General features: G+C 41.0%; 1 protein-coding gene across 3 annotated transcripts in view; it reads right to left on the bottom strand.

Moving 5' to 3' along the window:
* Positions 1 to 7231: 7231 nt before the first annotated feature.
* LOC134819995 (dynein axonemal heavy chain 6-like) overlaps positions 7232 to 21771 on the bottom strand; it is a 35330-nt gene continuing 20790 nt past the window's right edge. For all 3 annotated transcript variants that reach the window (XM_063830163.1, XM_063830162.1, XM_063830160.1), the window contains 16 exons: positions 20890 to 21156; positions 20605 to 20728; positions 20135 to 20260; positions 19855 to 19934; positions 19455 to 19626; positions 18635 to 19025; positions 17803 to 18446; positions 17495 to 17691; positions 17025 to 17208; positions 16667 to 16891; positions 16330 to 16431; positions 15958 to 16077; positions 15462 to 15606; positions 15137 to 15294; positions 13583 to 13727; positions 7232 to 13450 (listed from right to left, as the gene is read on the bottom strand). In XM_063830163.1, coding sequence (XP_063686233.1) covers positions 7728 to 13450; positions 13583 to 13727; positions 15137 to 15294; positions 15462 to 15606; positions 15958 to 16077; positions 16330 to 16431; positions 16667 to 16891; positions 17025 to 17208; positions 17495 to 17691; positions 17803 to 18446; positions 18635 to 19025; positions 19455 to 19626; positions 19855 to 19934; positions 20135 to 20260; positions 20605 to 20728; positions 20890 to 21156 — 8803 coding nt within the window. In that variant the 3' untranslated portion in view covers positions 7232 to 7727. The remainder of the gene's footprint in view (positions 13451 to 13582; positions 13728 to 15136; positions 15295 to 15461; positions 15607 to 15957; positions 16078 to 16329; positions 16432 to 16666; positions 16892 to 17024; positions 17209 to 17494; positions 17692 to 17802; positions 18447 to 18634; positions 19026 to 19454; positions 19627 to 19854; positions 19935 to 20134; positions 20261 to 20604; positions 20729 to 20889; positions 21157 to 21771) is intronic.

Consider the following 21771-nt stretch of genomic DNA (forward strand, 5'->3'; position numbering starts at 1 on the left):
CTATTCTCATGATAATGAAACACATGAAATTGAGGGTAGTAATTGTATATACCAGACGTTATAGTCTTGTCGCTGTACATGTAATTGTAGTGTGTACTGTATAATAATAGCATGTTGTTGGACTCACGCCAGCAATCTCTTGAACAGGACGAGGAACCACAAGAAATAACAATAGTTACAAGAACAAAGAAACAAAGATAGAATTTTAGCACCTCAAGGTGACAAGGTCGCTGTGTACACACAGCTTTAAGTGCCACCTGGGTTTGTATCAAAACAAGTCACAACTCATTATTCATCGGAAACGGCCACCTGGAATCTGGATCAATAGGTGTCGTTCACATATTACGTAATCAAAGTTTACAAGTTATAAGAAAGAAAGTAAGACAACAACAAAACAAGACCGTTCCCAGCTGACGAAAACAACTATATAACCTGAAAATCACTGCCACAAACAGCCTGGCATTTAAAACTCACTCCATACTAACTAACTATAACACATAACACCTGAACAACAACATGAGGCGATGTGAACTCTTTACTGTTTAGCTCCGCGGCATTACCAGCTCGAAACTGAACAGCTTGTAATTCAACTCGCAGAGACGTCGAGACTTGCTAAAATTGCGCTATGTAGTGTTGATAGTTGAATTGTAGTCCTGCACGCGCTTTTTATAACGGTCCTTAATAGATGTGTATGTAGATGTAATTACATGTATCGTGATGTGTACTTACTACTTATGACCCGTACATTAGTGTACATTGTACATGCATACAAGGCCCTGTGAGCATGTACAATGTACGGTTAGTTCTAAATAACTCTGTGCTATGAAAATTAGATATTCTCTTGCACTTTTAAGCATGTGAAAATACTGCAACTGGGTGATGTAGAATTAGTGCTAGCATGCACTCTGGTAACTGTAAACAGTGCACTCTGGTAACTGTAAACAGTGTACTCTGGTAACTGTAAACAGTGTACTCTGGTAACTGTAAACAGTGCACTCTGGTAACTGTAAACAGTGTACTGTAAAGTGTAAACAGTGTACTAGTGTAAAGTGTAAACAGTGTACTAGTGTAAAGTGTAAACAGTGTACTGTAAAGTGTAAACAGTGTACTAGTGTAAAGTGTAAACAGTGTACTCTGGTAACTGTAAACAGTGTACTCTGGTAACTGTAAACAGTGCACTCTGGTAACTGTAAACAGTGTACTGTAAAGTGTAAATAGTGTACTGTAAGCATAGACCATAGTACTACTATTATACTATACTGTAGAAACTAACTATAAAAGGGGAATGTTACACATAAAGCTCACAGATTATACATTTGCACAGGAACGACTGTGCATGGACCTATTTAAGGTGTGTAGAAGTAGATAGAATTTCAGCACATAAAGGCCGCTGTGTTATAGTGTGTAGGTACACTTTACTGCAGCAAGCCACCTGGCTTTCTATCTGCTCATTATCTTCCAGAAACTACTACCTGGGCCTAGTGATTAAACGTGCAATGCCCGGCAGAGATCCTAGAAAATCAAATCTATGTGAAGATATGTATTCAATAAACATATAAAGTCAGTTATATGAACGTTCATTCGATCAGTTTCATTGACAGCAATAAACAGGAACGCACTACGATAAGAAAACTAGCGTACGATCAGGAAATAGTTCAGTGAACAATAAACACGGGAATGTCCCGCAAGCTATGAGGAATTGTTGTAACTTTAACTAATAACTTTAAGTGTGCTGTTGTGTAACAATGTTGTGGAACTATAACGCATTCCATTTCTACACAACTGAGAGCTAATTGAAAGAGTAGAGGGTATAGTCTATTAGAGTTATAATCAATAATAGTAGCGTGTATTAAAAAGCAACACGTTAAATAATGTATCAATATCGTTATTATCACCTTGTTACATAGCTGTGACCTGCAGAATACCAGATATGTCACATTATTATGTCACATTATTGCTCACACACGCAGGATCTGAGCTCACTATGTCAGCCCTCAACAAGAACACGTATTGTATGTTAAACTTCTACATAAAACATATTTAGCATATTATTCCTTGTCCTAGTAACCATAACACATTGTCTGCGTAACAATGTTCGGTTTTCGAGGCGGGTTCTCAGAAGCAGAGTATAACAGTGTCATCCATGTGTAACATGTTACAAAGAAAATGACAATGATCAACTAAAAACTGCGTGCAGATTCTAGCCACAATCTCAATTCAAACAGCAATTAAGTAACAACTAGTTTGTATCAACCGCAAGCCATTAATTTACAAGTAAAATTGAAATAACAGCAAACTTTGTTACCTACTGCAATGTTTGTTTAGCCGGTACCTATTTAGTTAAGACAAACTACACTAATTTCAAGAAATGTTCAATGGTAGTTTTGACTAATGTTTTACTAAGGATTAGTAACGGAAACCAGTAATCATACGCTGTTCAGTGTTCATATTATCTTATTATATAATACTAGCCCGTTGTCACAGCGAGGAAGCTAATAGTAGTCAGTTTTTATCGCATCAAAAAAAATCCGTCACAACCGAAGATACAACCGAATAAAATGTAGCTCGCAGTGAAAACAACGTAGGTCATAGAATTACTACAAAGTCGATCAAAATATCGCTCGCAAATCTTTGTACGTGCATGTGCGCGTTCAACACCGTTACCATGGTAACTATGCAACTTCTTATTTTTCATCTAATTTGCACGTGGACGGTCGTACAGACGACAAACAACAAACAAACATAATCCTTCGAATTAATCAACAAGTGACAAATTGCCGGTACAGGTCTCTCCAAAACTTTAAAACTAACGTTTTATGTAAAGATAATATTACAAGATAATGTGGGTAGATAACGAGCGGTGTTGGGGATTATATTAAATTTAAACGCAGTATCACGTTGTCTCACGTCGTGATCCTCATCGTACCGCGGCCCACAACCGGCCCACAACGTGAAGCATCACGAACGCCACACACATTCAGTTACACTGCACACCTATTATAAACAAAAGGCACCGGATAAGATAATAGAAAAATATCAGATCCTAAATTATGCAGTTGGCAGTACAAGTTCAACTACAAAGTAGGAAGTGGAAATGCTGGTCACGACTGTCGACTCAGGAGTTAACGAGTAATACTCGTATATAAACCTACGACTCAGGAGTTATTTTATGTGCATTATTAATTTGTGAAAATTTTAATCGAAGTCAAATTTTAGTACACAAAATGAAATTTCGTGTATCGTACTTTTTTTATTTCAACTTCTTAATCTGATTCTTACTTAAATTTTGTTGAACAAACATTTTTGAACAACGGTTTACTAGGCGTATAGTAAGGATGTTGGCCTGAAGTTCTGGGGTCAGAAAAATTACTTACTCGATTTGTGGTTTCCGGACGATTCAATAATTAAATAAAGGGCATTTAAATTTAATATAGCGGGAGCACTCATTGGAGGACTTCGCCGCTTCGACGCGCCGCGCAAACTAGCATTCTTGCTTCCCATCGATTGTTGCTCTGCTTCGCAGAGCAACGATCTCGACGGATTGACATCGTCAATCAAGAGCACTCAACACTGCGCATGATAACACCAATAAAATAAAACGCTGCAACGTTTGAAAACATACCCTGTGGCTGTACAGTGTTAGTGTTACTGTTAGTTAAGTGGCCGATGTTGTTCGTCATCATGCATATTGTAATGTATAATATTAATTGCATATTTGCTTTTTGAGTTTAAGAATGTTAGTGTTACTTGACCGGCCATGATTTGTCCACATGACATCCAGACATCGCGTCGCGAGCCCACAACAAGGGCCAAGGTCGCTAGATTTATTTCATTCCTTGAGGTTGAACTGGATCAGATTTTTGACATGATTTGAAAATTGAAAGGATGTAATTTAATTTTATTAATACTAACCGCTGCTCTGGCTCTGGCCCAGTTTTATCTCAGTTTTCTCATATGCTGTAATAAATGCTAATCTACTTCTAGCGAGGATTTAATTTTATCCGTAAATTATGTAATTAGAAATAAACTTAATATGCTTCTGAGATAAAGAAACAAACGTGCTAAATTACTTTACACTAAAAGAGTAAAACTAAAACTAAAAGTATTCAAGTAGAACTTCAAAATTTTTCAAAAGAGCTTCCGACATTCGAAAAAAACCTGAATCGATCACGATGTATTTTTGAACGCTGATTCCGAATTGCCCCACATGTAGGGGGTGCACGAAAAAAATAAAGTCGCTTGGATTTTTAAAAAATTTTGTACCACTGTTTTCTAGAGACTGTGAGAATTTTCACAATACCAAATTTGTTATACCTTTTTGGAAAAATCAGTGAGTTTCGCCTAGGTGCCATATTTGATGGTGCGCGGCTTTTGGAGCAAAAGTAGCTGTAAAAGTCGCGTAATTTGACCAAATTCGTCCAAATTTGACCATTTTTGTCGTATTATTCGGATTTATCTTCAGTTCCTTAAATGAGATCATTCTGGAAATTGGCGACGACCTTCCAATTGGGCTTTCACAACTGTCCGAAAAATTTGGTGGATATCGGAGTTGATATAGTAATAAAAATGGGGCAAAATACGCTGCTTTTAGCTGTAACATAATGTCTGATGGTTGGATATGCTTTAAATTTTTCGGACACTTTCCTTGTAAGTTTATGAGTAAGCTTACCAATTTTTGTTGCAATTGGAGGTCGGGAAGGATACTCTATATCTATTTGTTTGAAGAAAATTGTGCTGGCCGAAATTAGCGCTAAAAAACCATCCTTCAGTCGGCACGCGCGGCTCACTGTCGATGGCGCACTACCTACCACATGACATAGTGTGCGAAATACTGTCTCGGTCACGTGATATGACTTGCTACACGTTGTATACCTTTCTAGTCTCTCGTGCTTACTGGGCCGCGCTCAGCCTGTCATTCCGCCGAATCTTTATGTTTATGAACATATATGATGATAGCCTGAGGTCCCCAGGTAATCTCGTGCATGCGCGCGGAGGCCGAAGCGTGCACTCCAGCAAGCCGGCCGGCCGCTGCGGCGAAAAGGGGTTGCGGCGTGTGTCAATATATGACTACATACTTATAGCCATAGAAGTAAGTTGGGCGGATTTCTCGTTAGGGTTCCGGTTATGGTTTCAGCATATGCTTCAGTTAGGGATTGTGCTGGGTACCCGTACGGTAAGTGGTAAGGGTTGGAATCAGATTAGATTTAGAGTGTTAGGGTTTTGATATGAATAGTTATTCAGGGCTGCACCTAGAGAACGTGTTTTAAAAGTCAAAGTGACAGTCGAGTGTAGATCAAATGATTAATCATCAATCATCATCCTAATAACATAATATTAATAAAGATTTATCGAAATGAAAGGCTGAGCGCCGCGCCCAGTAAAATATAATATATGCATTTTATTTATATGCATTTTATTTATACAAATCACTTGGAATAATTTTGAAAGTAAAAAGCTCAAAAAGTCAAAATCGCTACTGGCTAGTTTTATTTCTTTGCAAAAAGCACAATCAACAATAGCGTAAATAGCTTTTTGAAAGTGCCTCAAAAGTTGAATTTTGGTCGAAACCTTTTTTACCTGGGGACCACTGCGCCGGATAAAGATTCGGCGGAATGACAGGCTGAGCGCCGCCCAGTATATGCAGTATAGTATGATTATGAATAAAGCACCGGCCAGTAAAGTAAAACTAAACAAAGAATTTAAATTACTCCAATTGGGAGTCTTTTAAAGGATTTTAGGATCAGACCTTCTTTACTTGGGAACCCCATGCAGGCGCGCCATACCAATACATTTACAACATATAATGTTCATAAACATAAATAAAGATTCGGCGGAATTGGAATGACTAGCTGAGGCGCTGAGCGCGTCCCAGTAAACCTTTTTAAAGAAGTAAGCTTTATTTCCTCAGTACTAGTAGAAATAGTTTAATTTATCCGACATTAACTTCAAGTTCAACTTGCACTTGTAGCGCGATGCACTACTGGGTCGCGCGCGCATCAAATAATGCTTCTCGCAACCACAGATCGGTTTGATTCACGATGTCAATCCTTCGCAGCTCGGTGAGGCACAGTGGTGCATCTCGCCGATCTACCGGTTGCGAGAAGCATTATTTGATGCGCGCGCGACCCAGTAGTGCATCGCGCTACAACAGATCGGTATGCAGATCGGCGAGATGCGAAGGATTGACATCGTGAACAGTGAATCAAAACTTGCACGTGCATCTTACGATGAAATACGCGCGTGCAAATTTGCGCGCGTAACTACCTTGGTAACGCACAGTGTTCACTTCGGTCTTATCACAACTATCATTGCTTTGTGCTTTTACTGAATTGGAAAAATCGCTTTTTAAAGCATTTTACTACTCTCAGCGTTCTCGACACTTAAAGATGATCCTTGAGGAAGTTATATTGTTGGTGACCGTCGTGTTACTATTTGTAGTCGTCGTCATCGGGACTGCTGTCATATTCTGGATCAGAAAAGGACAGAATTACTCGATGATCGAAGACCTGGAAAAGAAGGTACAGAGCTACCTGGAATCAAGCGAATACGTCAGCCTGGACTTCTCTGACTATTTGGAAAAGAAAATCAGAGAAGTAGAGAGGGCTGCGCATGTGAAGATGAACCCTCGAAGAATTGTCATCGCAGATGCCTCCACAGAATTGGATTGCAATGAACAAGCAGATGCCGGTACCCAGACAGAATTGGCTAGCACTCAAAGTTTGCCACAAATCATCACAGTCATACCTTTGACAGATACGGTGATTCAGATGAAGTAGAATTGAAAATGGATTGGAACGGACTCGATATCGGAAAACCACAATACGACTTTAGCAACCATCACCATGATTTTATTCTTTACTCCATTTTAACGATTTTAATCGGCCAAGCAACACGTCGTGCTTCGGTCACAGTGGGGGAGCAAGTTATTAAATACTTGCTCTTCTTGCCAGCCCAGTAGTTCTGCCAGATTTTCGAGTTTACGTTAAACTCGAATTTAGCAGAACTATGGGCCCCACTGCCGCGGATCTGATTTGGCTGATGGTCCTGGAGTGCGGTCAACTCCTGTTTTGTTTTATTCAAGTGTACGTAGCACTAGCAGATAATATGAAAGTAATTAGAGCATCCAAAATATTTTTCTTTAAATTCATATTTTCATTTACAGTCACTAAAATTTACACAATGTAGGACGAACTTTGAATAATATACAACTAATAACAAGTAAGACTCGCTGTTAACAATTCTTGTAAAACATTTGAAGATATTTTGTATTTACATGGGATGATTACAAATCTTTGTACAATTTAACATCTGAGTATGAATCTACAAAACCTGGTTTGTACACACTGAGCGGAAAATAAATGCCCGAGTAAAACTGAAAACAACGTAATATCTGTTAGTTTATGATCAATGGACGTTTAAAGCCAGGGAGTCATAACTTTTATTATCTAGATATTAGTGAAGAGTGAAGATTCTAGTTCTACTGTGGATTAAAATATGGAAATAAATTACATGCGAGCATCTAAATATTTGGGGGATTCACAAAACATTTTTCTTCTGATCCCCATTTAAATGCATGAATGACACTCATCTTGCAACCATGAAACTATAACTTGGTTCTAATAAATTACCACTGTTCTTTCATCAGAAGTCTGAACAATTCCTCTAGTCTCTGAAGGGTCCATAAACAGTTCGATTTCACTACCTGAACTGGTGACTGTTGTTGCAGCTCACTGGCTGAGCTGACAAAGCAGAGCAGTACCCTTTCCTATCCAGTGTTCCTGTGGCTTGTCAGAGGGTATCAAACACTTGATGACGAAGTTGGTGGAGTGACCCGTCGTGGACAGTGTTCCTGCTCTCTCAGCAGTTTTGTAGAGCGGACACTCGTACCTGTCTTCCTCCACCTCGTACTCTGGGTCTGGTAAGAGGTGCATCATCGGCATTGGTGGGTTCATCACTCCGTCTCTCGCGTCAGCAAGAACCATGTTGTCGTCGTCCCAGCTTGCAGAGTCGATGTAAAGACCATGAATGAGAACTCCGTCATCAGGGGAGGAGTAAGTATTGTCGTCGTACTTCTCATCTGCCATTTCAGCTGTTGCAACGTCTATTTGAGCTCGGTAATGTGGCGTGACTTCGAACCTGAACTTCAAAGCATCGATAGGTACATCGTATGTTCGGGCGAAGTTCTGGAGGGCACCGGTGATAAAACCTTGAGGGAAGAAGAAACCTGAGATCCAGAATGATTTGGGTTGTCCAATGTCCATCCATCTGGATATGAACTGTAATCTCAGTTCCAAATCTTTTACCCAAGACCCGAGAGGTTTCAACGAGGGATAAGCAGCATCAGCCCACATATCTGGAACCTGGTTGATCACAATAGAATCAAATATAGCCTCCAACTGGTCCGACATGACTGCTAAACCTTTTATAGCTTTCTGAATGTTGAGGAGTGAGCCTAATAGAACACCAAGCAGCTTGTTGAACCTGACTATCTCCTGAGAGAGGACAGTGGACAGAGAGTTTATCCTTCCCTTGCTGTCCGGCTCAAACATTTCAGGTAGAGCATCATCAATGTCCAGTTTCTCTGGCAACTTGCTCAGGATTAGGGCCGCCATTTCGTCTACGATCTCATCGCTACTCTTTCCTGCACCTCCGCTGATAAGTCTAGGCTGGACATCCAATATTGTGGTGATAATGGTCAAGGATTCCTTCTTCTGATATGAAATATTAGCATTATTGGACATGTCGAATATTGTAGGTGGGTCTATGATGGGGAGTTGTTCGATATACTCCTTGTAGGCGTCAAGAGAAGTTGATTCCAGTGGGTGGTACTTATCAGACGAACTGTAACAGTATCCCGCTTCTATTGTAGCAGGGCGGAAGAAACGGTTCAAAACAACTTTCAGAACCCTCTGATCCCATTCATCGGTAACCCTGCCTCCGTACGTGATCTCAGCAGTGATGAACTCCAGTGCATCCCAAGGCATCACTCCTTCGGCTGTGAACAGCTTGAAGTTGTCAATCGCACATTCACGGTCCGAGTCAGCAAACTCGTAGGGAATGTTGAAGGCCAGGGGACCGAACTTTCGTCGCTCCAACACCACAGCATGGAAGAAACAAATTCCGAAGATGATCTTGCACCAGTCAGTCTTGAGGATATGGTCCTCGAAGTCAGATTTAGTTAATTCACCAAACGCTCGTCTCATGTTTGACCTGAGACCCTTTGGAGGTTCGCTTGTAACTTTAATACCGTTTTGTAGAACAGAAACAGGGAAGAAGGGAGCGGGCATAGAACTCAGGAAGAGTCGGAAGTCGTCATGAATTTCGGCGTCAGGCGAAGAAAATTCTTTGATAATTTCTTCCATTGACAACATCCAAGATTTAGCAAGATGGCAATTTTGTAAGAAAATCCAGTCGCCGGTTTTCATTGCGGCAAAAATAAGTGTCTCCGCTACTGGACCCTGTCCTTGACCAAGCGATATGGCCTTGACCCGCTCATCGTAGTCTTGTTCTTTAGCAAATCGCATGAAAGCAGCCATTGGATCAGAGCCACTGGACAAAATAAATATAAGTGGTGCGAACTTTGACATATCCTGATAAAGTGCGGGTAGATTTGTTGGAGGAGTCTCCACAAATGCTGCTCCTAAATTCTCAACCACAAATGTACTGAGGCACTCAATCAATGCCTCGGGTTTGAAGTACTTCACAAGGGTCAGTCTCTGGAATCCGTTGAGACGTTGTTTCCAGTGACCTTTAGGAGCCCCAGGCGGGATCTCTTCAGTGGACAGGTCCTCAGGAGGTGGTGGAACGTTCGGGACGTATCCTTGGAAGCTGAGCGGGTTCAGTTTCAGTTCGTACGATCCAACATTTACATGTACAGGAGTGAGTCTTATGTCATTTGTGATGCCCGCATATGTTGGCATTGCCTCTTCGATGTCAACAAGAAGGTTCCATGTTATTTCATCAAGGAAAGTGCACTGTTGTGGCTTTTTAGGTCTATCTTTTTCCAGTGGAGGTAGACCTCGGATGAAGAAGTTCCACTCTTCTGGAGTAATATTACCAGCTTGCTTCATGATCTCGACACATAACATGAAGCTGAAACAAACTTTGTGCCTTTCAAACAGACCACGACCAATGTTGTTGTACATGGTCAAGGTGATGCCGTCAAGCAGAATTTGTAGCCGTTTCCCTAAATCGGAGCACTTTTCTGAGGTCTCGATAACTTTGACGAACAGAGAAGTGAAGTATTTCAGAGAGTACTGGTACATGGGGTCTATGACAGAGAGATCAGCAGTAACAAAGTAGATAACAGACCCACGAGTTGCTACTGGAAGATATTTGGCTCGGGCTAGCGATATCTTTTCTTCGGTCTCCTCAGCTTCCTTCAGTCGGATGTTGATCTCCTTAGACATAACCTTGGAATCATTCAAAGTCTCTATGAGTTCCTCATCGTCCAGGATGTTTCCTTCTGAATGGAACAACATCTTCAAAATCTTATCCTCAATATCCTTTAACTTCTGTTTATCAGCATTGATCTTCATAATAAGAGCATTTCTCTGCTCTTCCAGATCGGGGCGTTCAAGTCTTGTGACATCAGCAAGCAACTGATCCTCGAGACCCAGACGGGTTACAGTAAAGTTGATGATTGTGACCTTGATGAAAATCTCAGGCATGTAGTGAGGGTTGGAAAGCTTGCTGGTCATGTAGAATCTGAAATTCTTGTCATAGTCGACATCAGAATCTCCAAGACGGATCAGAAGTCTGCCTCCTTGTACAAAGGTTTGCTTCAGCAGTATCGGCTCAAGAGCGGGATCCAGAGATTCTCCAACTTCTTCAATCAGCACTGGTAGTCCAATTCTTATAGCATTTTCCAAAGTTCTCAGCAAGTTTTTATCGGTAAGTTTGACAATTTTGAGGCCGTTTTTCCTCTCTCGTCCAACGATCCACCTGTTGGCCTGATCCTGGGGATCTATCATAAGGGGCCATCTGCGTCCCTTCGTCACAAGAACAGCATTCTCAGTTGAAACAGCATCTCTTGGTAGTCCTTCCAAATTCCACTGACGAATCTCAAACGGATCCGCCAGGGTAGTGACAAGAGAGAAGTCATCTGACACTGGAATGCCCAGTTCCTGACCCTTTACAATCCACTCTTTGACAAGCATTTCACGGTATTGAGCAGTGAAAGGTCCGTAGTAAGCCACACAGGCACTTGCTATAAATACGTTACCCGCAACGTTATCAATCTCTTTCTGGAATATCTTGACAGTTTCATCCCATCGAACTTGTTCATCGCCCAAAGCTGTGACGAGTTTTCCTGCGCGTTTCAATCGGGCAGCGGTCAGAGCAATGTTTTTCTGAAGGCTCTCTTTTGCTGCAACACTAGCATCAAATGAATCCTGAAGTTCTTTAATCTTGTCCTCCACCTCTTGAAGCGAAGCTTGCTTGAGGGCAAGCTCGGACTGTACCTCTGCCAGCTCAGCTTGGGCATTCACCAGCTTCTCTCGCTTAGGCTCAACAGTTCTGAAGACATGAGCGTAAGAATCTATAGCTCGCACCCACAGACAAAGAGATTTACAAGCTCTGGAAGTCTTCTCCACAATTTCGGGTACAAACTTCGGGTTGTCGATGTACTTTTTCAAGTTTCGTAGGATCTTATCAGGAATGTTATCCTTATCGTAGTTCACTAATCTGGACAAGAACTGAGTGTCACCAAGAAGCCCTTTAGCACTGGCCCAATCTGTTTTGTTGCCCATCAAGATGCACACAGCTTCCATTACTGTCAATACCATCTCGGGTGGGTTGGCAAACACTCTAACCTCAGCGATGTCAGATTTGTCCAGGGAGTCTAGGGCCTTGTTCGCAGCGTGCAGAAGAGGCAATGCTTCATCGAGATCTCTTTGGGCATCTTCTGCAATGGCTTCTGTTTCATCGGCCTTTTCTTTGGCGATGGCTTCCTCCTCTGAGACAACAGCTCTGACTTTATCGGCTTCGATTTGATCTTTTTCAAGCTTCACCATCAAAATATCAGTGTCCTCGCTCTTTTTCTTCAACTCCGGACCGAGTGCTGTGAGTTCAACCTCCATTTTAGCGACCAGATCATTTGTCTCCAGCAGCTTCTGCAGACCGTTAGCCACTCTGTCTCTTGAAGCCATAAGTTGTTTTCTTTTGTCGTTCAACATAGAAAGGTACAAGTTGATGAGTTCAAGGTAACTTGTCGGCGTGGTGTAAACATTTCTCCTCAACTCAGCAAAGAACCTATCAGACATAGCGGAGACTGAAGTGTGGATAACTTCACAGAATACTGATAGAGCTGCCTTCACTTCGTCAGTTACACCAATATCCACGTCAGCGAAGAATTCATTGGAAACAGAAAGGAGAGCTTCTTTGGGCCACTGAGTGAACCAATCAATTGTACAACAATTCACGATAGACGGGAACATACGACAACGGGCTCTGAAGGCATCACCGACAGGACTCATACACAGGACAATATGTAGATTATCTCGGACACGGCTAATGAAAAAATCGTAGATACCATCTCTGTCAGACTCGGAAACACCTGCTTCTTTAGCTCTAGGTCTGACTGCGTTGATGACAGCCTCAAACTCCTCTGCAGGGAAAAGGTTGGAGATCTCACCAGAGTTCAAAATGTTGTTTATGTCTTCGAGGAATTCTTCAACAACAATCTGCGTGTCAGTGAAAAGGAATACGGTGTTCTTTCCTTCAACTCCAGCGCTTTGGTAGAGTAGTTTGAGATCCTCGTGGAAGCTGTCGTAGTTGTACCCTCTGGTCAGCTCGATCTGAATACAAACGTAACCTGCCATGTGACAAGCTAATCTTGTCAGACTCTGCTTGCCAGTACCACCGACTCCCACTAGAAGGGCGTTTCCACGAGGCTGCCGGACCATCCTGGCAATCCTGGACACATGTTGGATGGCGTCCAGGAAGAAGACAAGTTTCATCTCCTTAGGACACGACATGTTGTAGTCATCTAGATAGTCATTCAGCACTTTTATCAATTTTGTAGTGTCTTTGATGTCTTCGTATACTCTGTCTTTGGGATCTCCTCCAACTTTCATGAAGTCACCAAAAATGATGGGCTTCTTCTCGAAGGTTTCAGCAGCGTAGTCTTGGTTGAAATGCTTGCTTGCCATCTGTGATAGAATGTCGCAGAAATACTTTTTGTCAGTGTTGTCGATCAACCTGTCGTGGAAAACCCTCAAAGATTCGTGACAGAAAAGTCTGAACATTGATACAGGTTCCCTGATATATCCTACATCTGCCTGTAGAACTCCTTGGACCAGCTTACTCAAATCCCTGAGATTGAAGATGTAGTGAGCTTTGGCAGGAGTGGGTAGAAGATCTGTGCTCATGCGGCTGTATATTTCGACAGCAGCCGATACGATCGCTCCGGCCATTTCTTTTACCGTCGGAGGGAAATCTGCTAGGAAACCTGAAGAAAATCAAATTATTGTATAAGGTACGATCAGATTTTTAAAGAATATAGAATATACATGACGTATGCTTAATTTGGTTTTAAAGTCTAAACATCCAACAAATCAAAATGATCAGAAGTTTAGCACACCTTTGCAAATGGCAGTGAAGATAGTTTTGAGTGTGAAGTCAGCTGCGGAAGGAATAGCAAACATGGAGAAGTGCCGGACAAAACGAGGTGAGACGGCGTTCCTGCCACCGCCGGGGGGAGCGCACGCTGCTGACAGGGTCACATCCTGGGGAGATATATATAGGGTAAAGCACATAATTTTGTCATTTTTTGGCAATTTTCCGACTGCCTGATATAAACCATGGGTTTTAACCTCGTCTGAAATTCCGATTTAGATGAAACCTCCACCATGTTATAGTAGACAGTCTAGGCAAGTTCTAACACAAAAATGATCGAAATTGCTGGGGTTGAAGATGTTCAAAAAAATTATTTTGAAAAAATGGCAAAATTAGGTGACTTTACTTAATTTTGTCACCCCGAACCTAATTTTGTCACTTGAAGATTGTGCAAAAAGTAACCGTTTCTCGGTATTTTAGACTACCTGGATGCATCATTCGAGCGCTTTTTTACCAACATTGACCTCAAAAATCCCAAAGATATGATGTTTTCATAGTTTTGTAGCTTGATGAAAAGATGACACTTTTTGGGTATCTAATCTTAGAAAATAGCCCCAAATGCCCCTGAAACCACTGGCATCTTGAAAAACGATTGGTTCTAGGCCTAGGTTGAAATTTTCATGTCTGTAGATAGATCACTTGCTTAGTAATTTCATCAAATATTTTTTTAGTCATTTTAGATTGAAAAAATCAGATTATCCACCTAATATTTCTCGGCGAAAATATGCTATTATAAGTGTTATGCTATTATTTAAGTGCCTTATACATATCCTATGGGCAAAAAAACTTCAGAATAGTTGTATAAGGCCATTTTCAACACAATCTGTGATTTACAAGAAATTTGAGAAAGGTCGATTTTTTTGACAAAATTAGGTACTTCTGGCAAAATCGAACCTAATTTTGTCACCCTCTGTAACTTGAACAATAATTGCGCTAGAGACTTGAAAATTTGTACGTATACTTCTGCTGTAGAAGATATTTGAAATATGCAATGGCATGAAGCTAGCTCAATTACTTTTGAAATAGCAATAAATCAAAATTTTGAAAATTCCTTAAGAAAACCTTAAGGATCTTATTTATTTTTCGGGTTAACAGTTTCGCCTTCATTTTTGACACAGATGCAAAAGAGCTAGAAACTTAAACTTTGTACGAGCAGTTTCAGCAAAGTCTAAGCTTTCTTTTTATACACAATCCTTTTCTTTCAAGCTGAAATTCCGAGCCGAGGCAGTTTTTCAGAGCAAAATGACAAAATTAGGTACCCTGACAAAATTATGTGCCTTACCCTAGCAATATTTTATAACATGATAAATCTCACAAAATAAAATCAGCTTCGTTACTAATAATAATATAATACTCTAATACTATTTAAGATTTTACCAGTAATACTATGCAGTTAGGGGAAGTGTTAAGATTTTGCTATCATATTTTTAAAATCTCAAACTATATTGAGCTATTATAAGATGGGAGCATAGTATTAGCTAATCTGTTTAAAGTCACGTGAGCGCTAAATTGCACTAACCTGAACTTCTTTCCAGAAGAGCTTGTCCCTGTCGTAGAACCCTCTGAAGTCCTGGAGCTGTCTGAGCAGCTCAATTGGAGGCTGGGCGCCGTATGTTTCTTGTTTAGGCATGTTCAAGTCATCCACCAGGATCACTATTCTCTTCCCTTTTGGTGCACCTGAGAAAAGCAATAACTTTAACTTATCTTTCTGTCAAGTAGTAGGCGGGACTCACTACTTGTGTCTTGTTCAATTACTACAATTTGTTGCCGAACAAAAAGTTAACGACACTCGAGACTGCTGAGGACGAGAAGAAAAAAAGGAAAAATTAAGAAATAAAATGTACCGAGAATAGTCTTTCGCTTCTTCTCTAGCTTATTCTCAATCATCTCTTGAGTTCGGAAGCTGTTTGTTTGAGCAGAAAAGTTGACAAAGGCAGGGATGACATTTTTCTCTGCCAGATCGTACAGCCTCTGCTTGGCTATCACTGACTGTAAAATGATGAAATTATTTTTAAAGCATGTAACAAAAAGCAAGGTGAGTTTGTTAAGTTATTTCATTATCCGAATTTCTGAAGAAAATAATAATTTTTCTGCATCGCACGTTACCTATTCGAACGAGTTTCGTGTCTGTATCACTTATCTTATGCAAGACAGCGATAAGCTCCACAACAATTAACATAGGCATGATTTAATATGGAATTTTAATCTAATGTATTAATGTGTTGGGACCACAACCAAGTATTTTCTGGACGCTTTATCATTTCGTGCAGTCACAACTTTACATTTTTCTGATTACTGTGGAAATATTCCACGATACGAGGGTTCCGCATAAAATTGTACCTTTCCGACACCAGTTGGTCCAGTGAAGAGAACAGGTCTGTTCAGATCCAGCATCTTCTCCATCAAATAACCGAACCTTGTCGTATCTATTGTGGGCACCATCAAGTCGAAGTAAGGAATCTGAAGATTTATATATTTTAGTGCATTGTTATCCCGCCGCGCAGTCCATGGCAAATCAGTGAGGTATGAGAATGACACTGTCAGTGACGATTAATTTCATAAATTATGATATGTGTTACTTTTTGATAGCTATTTAGCTATTTTGTAACAAGTCGAAATGATATTTTATTACTATTACAGGTAACAATATTCATTAAATTACAGGTTACGTTATTCATTTTGTATCGGTTTATTCCTGACTACAAATAGTACCTCAGGTTCGTATTTGAAGCTAGGTGTGATTTTCTCCCAGCTCTCCATCATCTTCCTGCTCATATCAATGTAACAGCTGTACACATCGCCAGTCATCGACAACTGTGGGTTGGGAAACTTGGGTTTCAGGTTAGTCCTGATTTAGAAATTATCTAGAACCGGTTTCTAAATTGAATTTAGGAGCCTAGAGATTTCATAAAAGTTGTCATATGTCAAACCAATTTCCAGAAAACTGATAAGATAAAGACGGTTTAGAACCTAAACGCAGCACGTTACAACCATGACTGAGTTGGAACATTGCAAACTTGTCCACTTACCAAAATATAAATTATTTTACCTTGACATCTGGACAGTCGCTGAGGAGATCTTTGACAAAACTGTCAAATTTATCGTTGTAACTCTCCTCGAGATTACCCCCGAGACCCCAGACCAAGCACCAAGCGAAGATGGTTGCTAGGAGGCAGTGAAGACGGAGTGGATCAGACTGGAGGTCGGGTCCGCCGGTAGTGAAGACAAGGGATTGGAATAAGAGTGCCACTGTTTGGACCTTGCCTACATGTACCTGGATAAAGTGTATATATAATGTAGAGTACAAAAAGGATAACACAGAGGGTATTCCAGTTTATTTTCAGATATATTTTTTCCCAGTACCATGAAACTAACTACAAACTGCCCATGCCAAGATGTAAAATTACCTGGGGCATCACTTCAACCAGATTCTTGCCCACGTATTTGAGGGCAGGATCAATGTAAGTGTTGAACAGGTTCCAGACGTACTCCTTGGTTTCCTGCTTCCACTTGAATTCCTCGTTACTAATCCATGTTTCCAGCATGGGTCTCCATCCCAGTTCTTTCTCGTCAATGTACACCATACCGCACCTGGTGTATGTGGGTTCTTATTCACGCAACCGGCCACCGAAATTACAAAATATGATAAAAGGTAAATATAATTATAAGCGGGCAGCTGCGTTTTGCTATTTTCAACTTTACAAGAATTTCTGGCCTTTTATCGTTAAATCATTTATCGTAGAACATGCACCTCGTACATTGCATCTCGTACTTCTTACAATACTTACAATTTGGTGATAATACAGACTGCAGATTCCACTGGACATTAATATCAAAATTGTGTCAAATTAAAAGTTAAATTGGGCTTAAATCCAACCTGCTGACAGTGGCTGGAGAAGCTACCGAGAGATCCTGCACCTCGAACACCATGTGGATAGTATTGTTGAGCTTAATACGCTCCGAGTTAGCCAGACACAACATCTTGTTGTCATCCAGGACTGTGTTCATGTTCTCGATCCACAGAGCATCGACTGGTCCGTCGTTTATTATCCACTTATGATCTTCTGTGGTGTCCTGGAAAGGTGAAGGTGAGATAAGAAATAGCCGTTACCAAGTTTTAAAAGTTAATCACTATTTACACAATATAATAAAACATTTAATTGACTTAAAACCGAGAATACTGACCTTTACAGCCTCTCTAACAGCGGTAGCGAGTAAACCATCCTTCCATTCCATGGTGAGGAGATTGAACTCACCATACAGCTCACCCATTGTTACTGCCTTGGGGTTCAACACTTTTGTTCGTACTGTTCGATAATCAGCTACCTTTCTACCGTACCCATCATTGTATAGTTTAGTAAGGGTATCAGCAAGTATCTGGTAACAAGAGGTCTTGCCACCACCAGTCGGTCCCACCAACATCACGCCGTGTCTCACTTGCATCGTCTCAAAGAACTGAATTACCTTATTAGACACACAATCCTTGGGCTGCAAATTCTTGGCCACGGTACAGTGGTCAATGGTGGTTTTAAACACACCATAGTCGTGTTCAGGGATCTCAAGACCCGGGAACAGATCCTGGAGAATGGCCTGGAACAGGACGGTGTCGTCTAGAAGGAATTTGGGCAGGTTACTGTCCCTCAGGGCTCTAAGGAGTACCACGTCCTCTCTTTTATCAGGATTCTCACGCTTCAGGGACCCGGCCATGACCAGGACTGATTTGACGGCTCGCATACCGAAATCGTAGTGATCTTGTTGGGATAGCTGTTCTGAGCAGAGGGCGTACATCCGGGTCATCTTGTGAGCCAGTGTCAGCGAGTCCTCAAAACCTAGTGGATTACAATTTTATTAGAACTAGGATAGTTGGAAACGACAATATATTCAAGCCATATTCCCATCAATTCATCAATCTTTGGACATGTGAAATACGAATGGCCCCCGCGGAAAATATGTCATAGTTATTGATGTTTTATCAATAAAGTGATGTTTACTGCACTGTTCTAGATATATAACTAACCTTCAGAATAAAGGATGACCTCAGCAATGAGAGTATAATCAGGAACCATCATAGCAAACGGTCTGAACAACGCCTTCAAGTTGTCAGGCAGCTCAGTCCTGCCCGCATAACCTGGGTTCATGGTGATGAACGCGGCACAGTTAGGGTTCAACTTCAACTCCCTACCCTCAAACATGAACTTAGGGAGTTTCTGAGCTTTGGCGTTACGAATAGTGAGGAGCTGCTGAGCGATGACGGACAACACCTCGATGTCGATACGGTTGAACTCGTCGAAGCAGCACCAAGCACCGGTAGAGGAGAGACCGGAGAAGAATTTTCCCATCATCCTGTAGTCCAGACTCTCTGAGCAGTTGAACACCACGCACTGTTTTGCCAGAGCTTTTGCCAGATCCTGGGATTATTGCTTCTATAGAGTCTTGATGATCATATCAATTATCATACAACCACCATTATATAACATGTTTGAGAGTGCAGTCTATGACAATTTAAAATAGTTTTGTCTCTGCGAGCGGATGTCTTATTGAGTTTCATAGAAGAACATTTTAATATAAAAAAGAATTTTTCAGTGCGTGTTGAACTACAGTCCAAGTAGCGTACTAACGTTCGACAGAGTCGAAATTTCGAATTTGTCGAACTTTAGTGCGTGTCAAACTTCTGTGCGAGTCGAACGTGCCCCGAATTATTAGAAAGGGATGTATCTTTCCAAGAAAAAAAAATGACAACTATAATAATTATGACGTTTCGAGAAATATTATCTTCTGAGGAATATTATCATCTGAGAAATATCAAGTTCAACACTTCTTTCACATCCGACAATTACCTTTGTAGTCTCAGTCTTGCCAGTCCCGGCAGGACCAGCTGGTGCACCTCCCAGATCCAGCTGTAGAGCTCCCATGAGACACAAATAACATTTGTCAGTTAGCGGGGTAATGACCAACCTCATGCTCGCTCCCAAGTACTCGTATCCGTAGATGTAGTAACTGTTACTCATCCTGAACACAGTGTAATTGTTCTCCATCCCATTGTAATTAAAATTCATTTTGATTTTTTAAAATGATCAATAATTATCTGAACTATCAATAATTGATTTGTCTGAAATTCATAAAAGTTAAGGATCTAGATGCCAAAATCTTTCAGAGTCGGGAACGGCAGTTCTTATGCCGGGGAATAATAAATTTGAATAGTAGAGTTGATTCAGTAAGGACTAAGGAGCAAGTCACCTGATTACACAGTTGTCAAGTTCCGTGTCCCAGTAATAACGCAGTTGCTTTAACCATTCGAACTCATTTACAGTTTCAACCTAACAAATGTTCGGGCTAAAAAGTCACCTAGTCATTATCATATCCATATAATATTTGTATTACAATTCAGTAATATTATTATTAGGGAGAATTCAGTAGGAATCGGTGAAATATTCGACGTTTACGATTGAACTTATGCAGCTGTAAAGTGGAAGTACCACTACAAAATGCAGCTTATGCCACGTGTGGTTTCAGTCACCTGTTTCTTCACCAACTCTGAGCAGATATCCCTCAAGTGCACATCAATTGTAATTTTAGCTCCAAGGATGTTTCTGATCAGCTTTGGTATCTCTTGACGGACGAGAGCCGCTAAATTCGTCAAATTCTGAATAAAATGAATGGTGAAGGGACATTGTAACGAAATTAGGGTGCACGGGTGAGAACACTCCAGTAACTTCATATGAAACATCTTGTGAACCTCAGCTCATGATAAGGGAAAGGTGTGTGTTTACTGTTTGTTAGTCCACAAATTGAATTCACATGTTGTTTACCAGTTCAAACACTTCCGTGAAAACAGCGTACATATTTAATCTGGTCACAAAATTTCTATTTCAGAAATATTCCAGATTTACGTCAGAGCAGGACCGTTTGGCGCTATGCAGTAAAGATAGTATTAACTTATCAGTGGTCCTCAGTTTCGTGGGAAGGGAAATAAAATTAATTACTCACGTCAATGGCCCTCTGAAGAGCACCCCTCATGTTGGCGACCTTGTCCGTACCAGTGGTCAGACACTCCGTGCAGTCCCGACACCACATAATCTGGCTTACAGCTAGGATTATTTGACTCGCGTGGCTGAAATCGCTTAGGTTTCAGACATTAGTTCCGATATATGCATGTGGGTTGGAAATTTGAGAATTGGAATTGAGAGTTGCGGACAGCAAACGAATATTGATCCTATTATCAATAGTGCTTTACAGAGATAATTATTGATTATACATGGTTTAAATACTAACCTCACTACCCAATCATTCTTATCAGATACTTCAAAGTCCTGAATAGACGCCTTCAACAGTCTCCTCAGAGTCACCATCATATTCTCCTCAACCAAGCCCAGCCAGTTCTCCACATTTCCTCGCGCTTTGAGTCCCTTTGCCAGCGCCACCCTCTCGCCATCAGGACTCAACATAGCTATGATATCGTTACTATGTTGAACCTGTGAAGGTGTCTTGGCACGGTCCCCACTGCCCGGCCGAGTGTCTTGTATTGTGCCGAATTCAAGCCTAAGGGGGGATTTGCTTGTGAGTTTTGCTTTTGGCGGGAGCAAAATTACCTTACGTACGTGACGACGGAGGACCGGGTACTTAGAGAGGGAATTTGACAATTTAGCTAAACTAACAGTTGATTGGTTTTACAGCGCACAATCGTGAAGATTCGCTTAACCATCAGCATTTAAATAGGAATGCTTGAGACGGTCATTATTATTCAGCAGTGGCTACAGTTTCAGTCAGAGGATGTCTATTAAAAGATCTCTCCTCTGCACATGACCGGAGATGTCACTCTCTATTGGTCCCGTAGAGTTACGAGGTATCTGACCCTTTCTCAGAAGTTTTCAAGGGGCGGCGAGGAGGTAATTGTAAAACCAGCGGTCCACCTTCATGTTTTCCTAATCTTAATAAATTTGCATGATGTCTCCAGGAATATCCCCGATCCTCAGGACATGGTCACGTTTCACACGATAACAGAAAGTCCTACCCTCTGAGCGATTACAACGGCTGGCCGCGGTTCTTATTTTATGGTGAACAGTGGCGTCGTAGCGAGCTAAAGAAAGTGAGTTGGAAAATAATTTCGCAAGGGTTCCACAATGTAAAGTTTCACGACCGGTGGTGATTTGACGG

This window comes from Bolinopsis microptera, chromosome 8, assembly GCF_026151205.1.
Source record: "Bolinopsis microptera isolate Bmic1 chromosome 8, MBARI_Bmic_1.0, whole genome shotgun sequence".
In the NCBI taxonomy this organism is placed as follows: domain Eukaryota; kingdom Metazoa; phylum Ctenophora; class Tentaculata; order Lobata; family Bolinopsidae; genus Bolinopsis; species Bolinopsis microptera.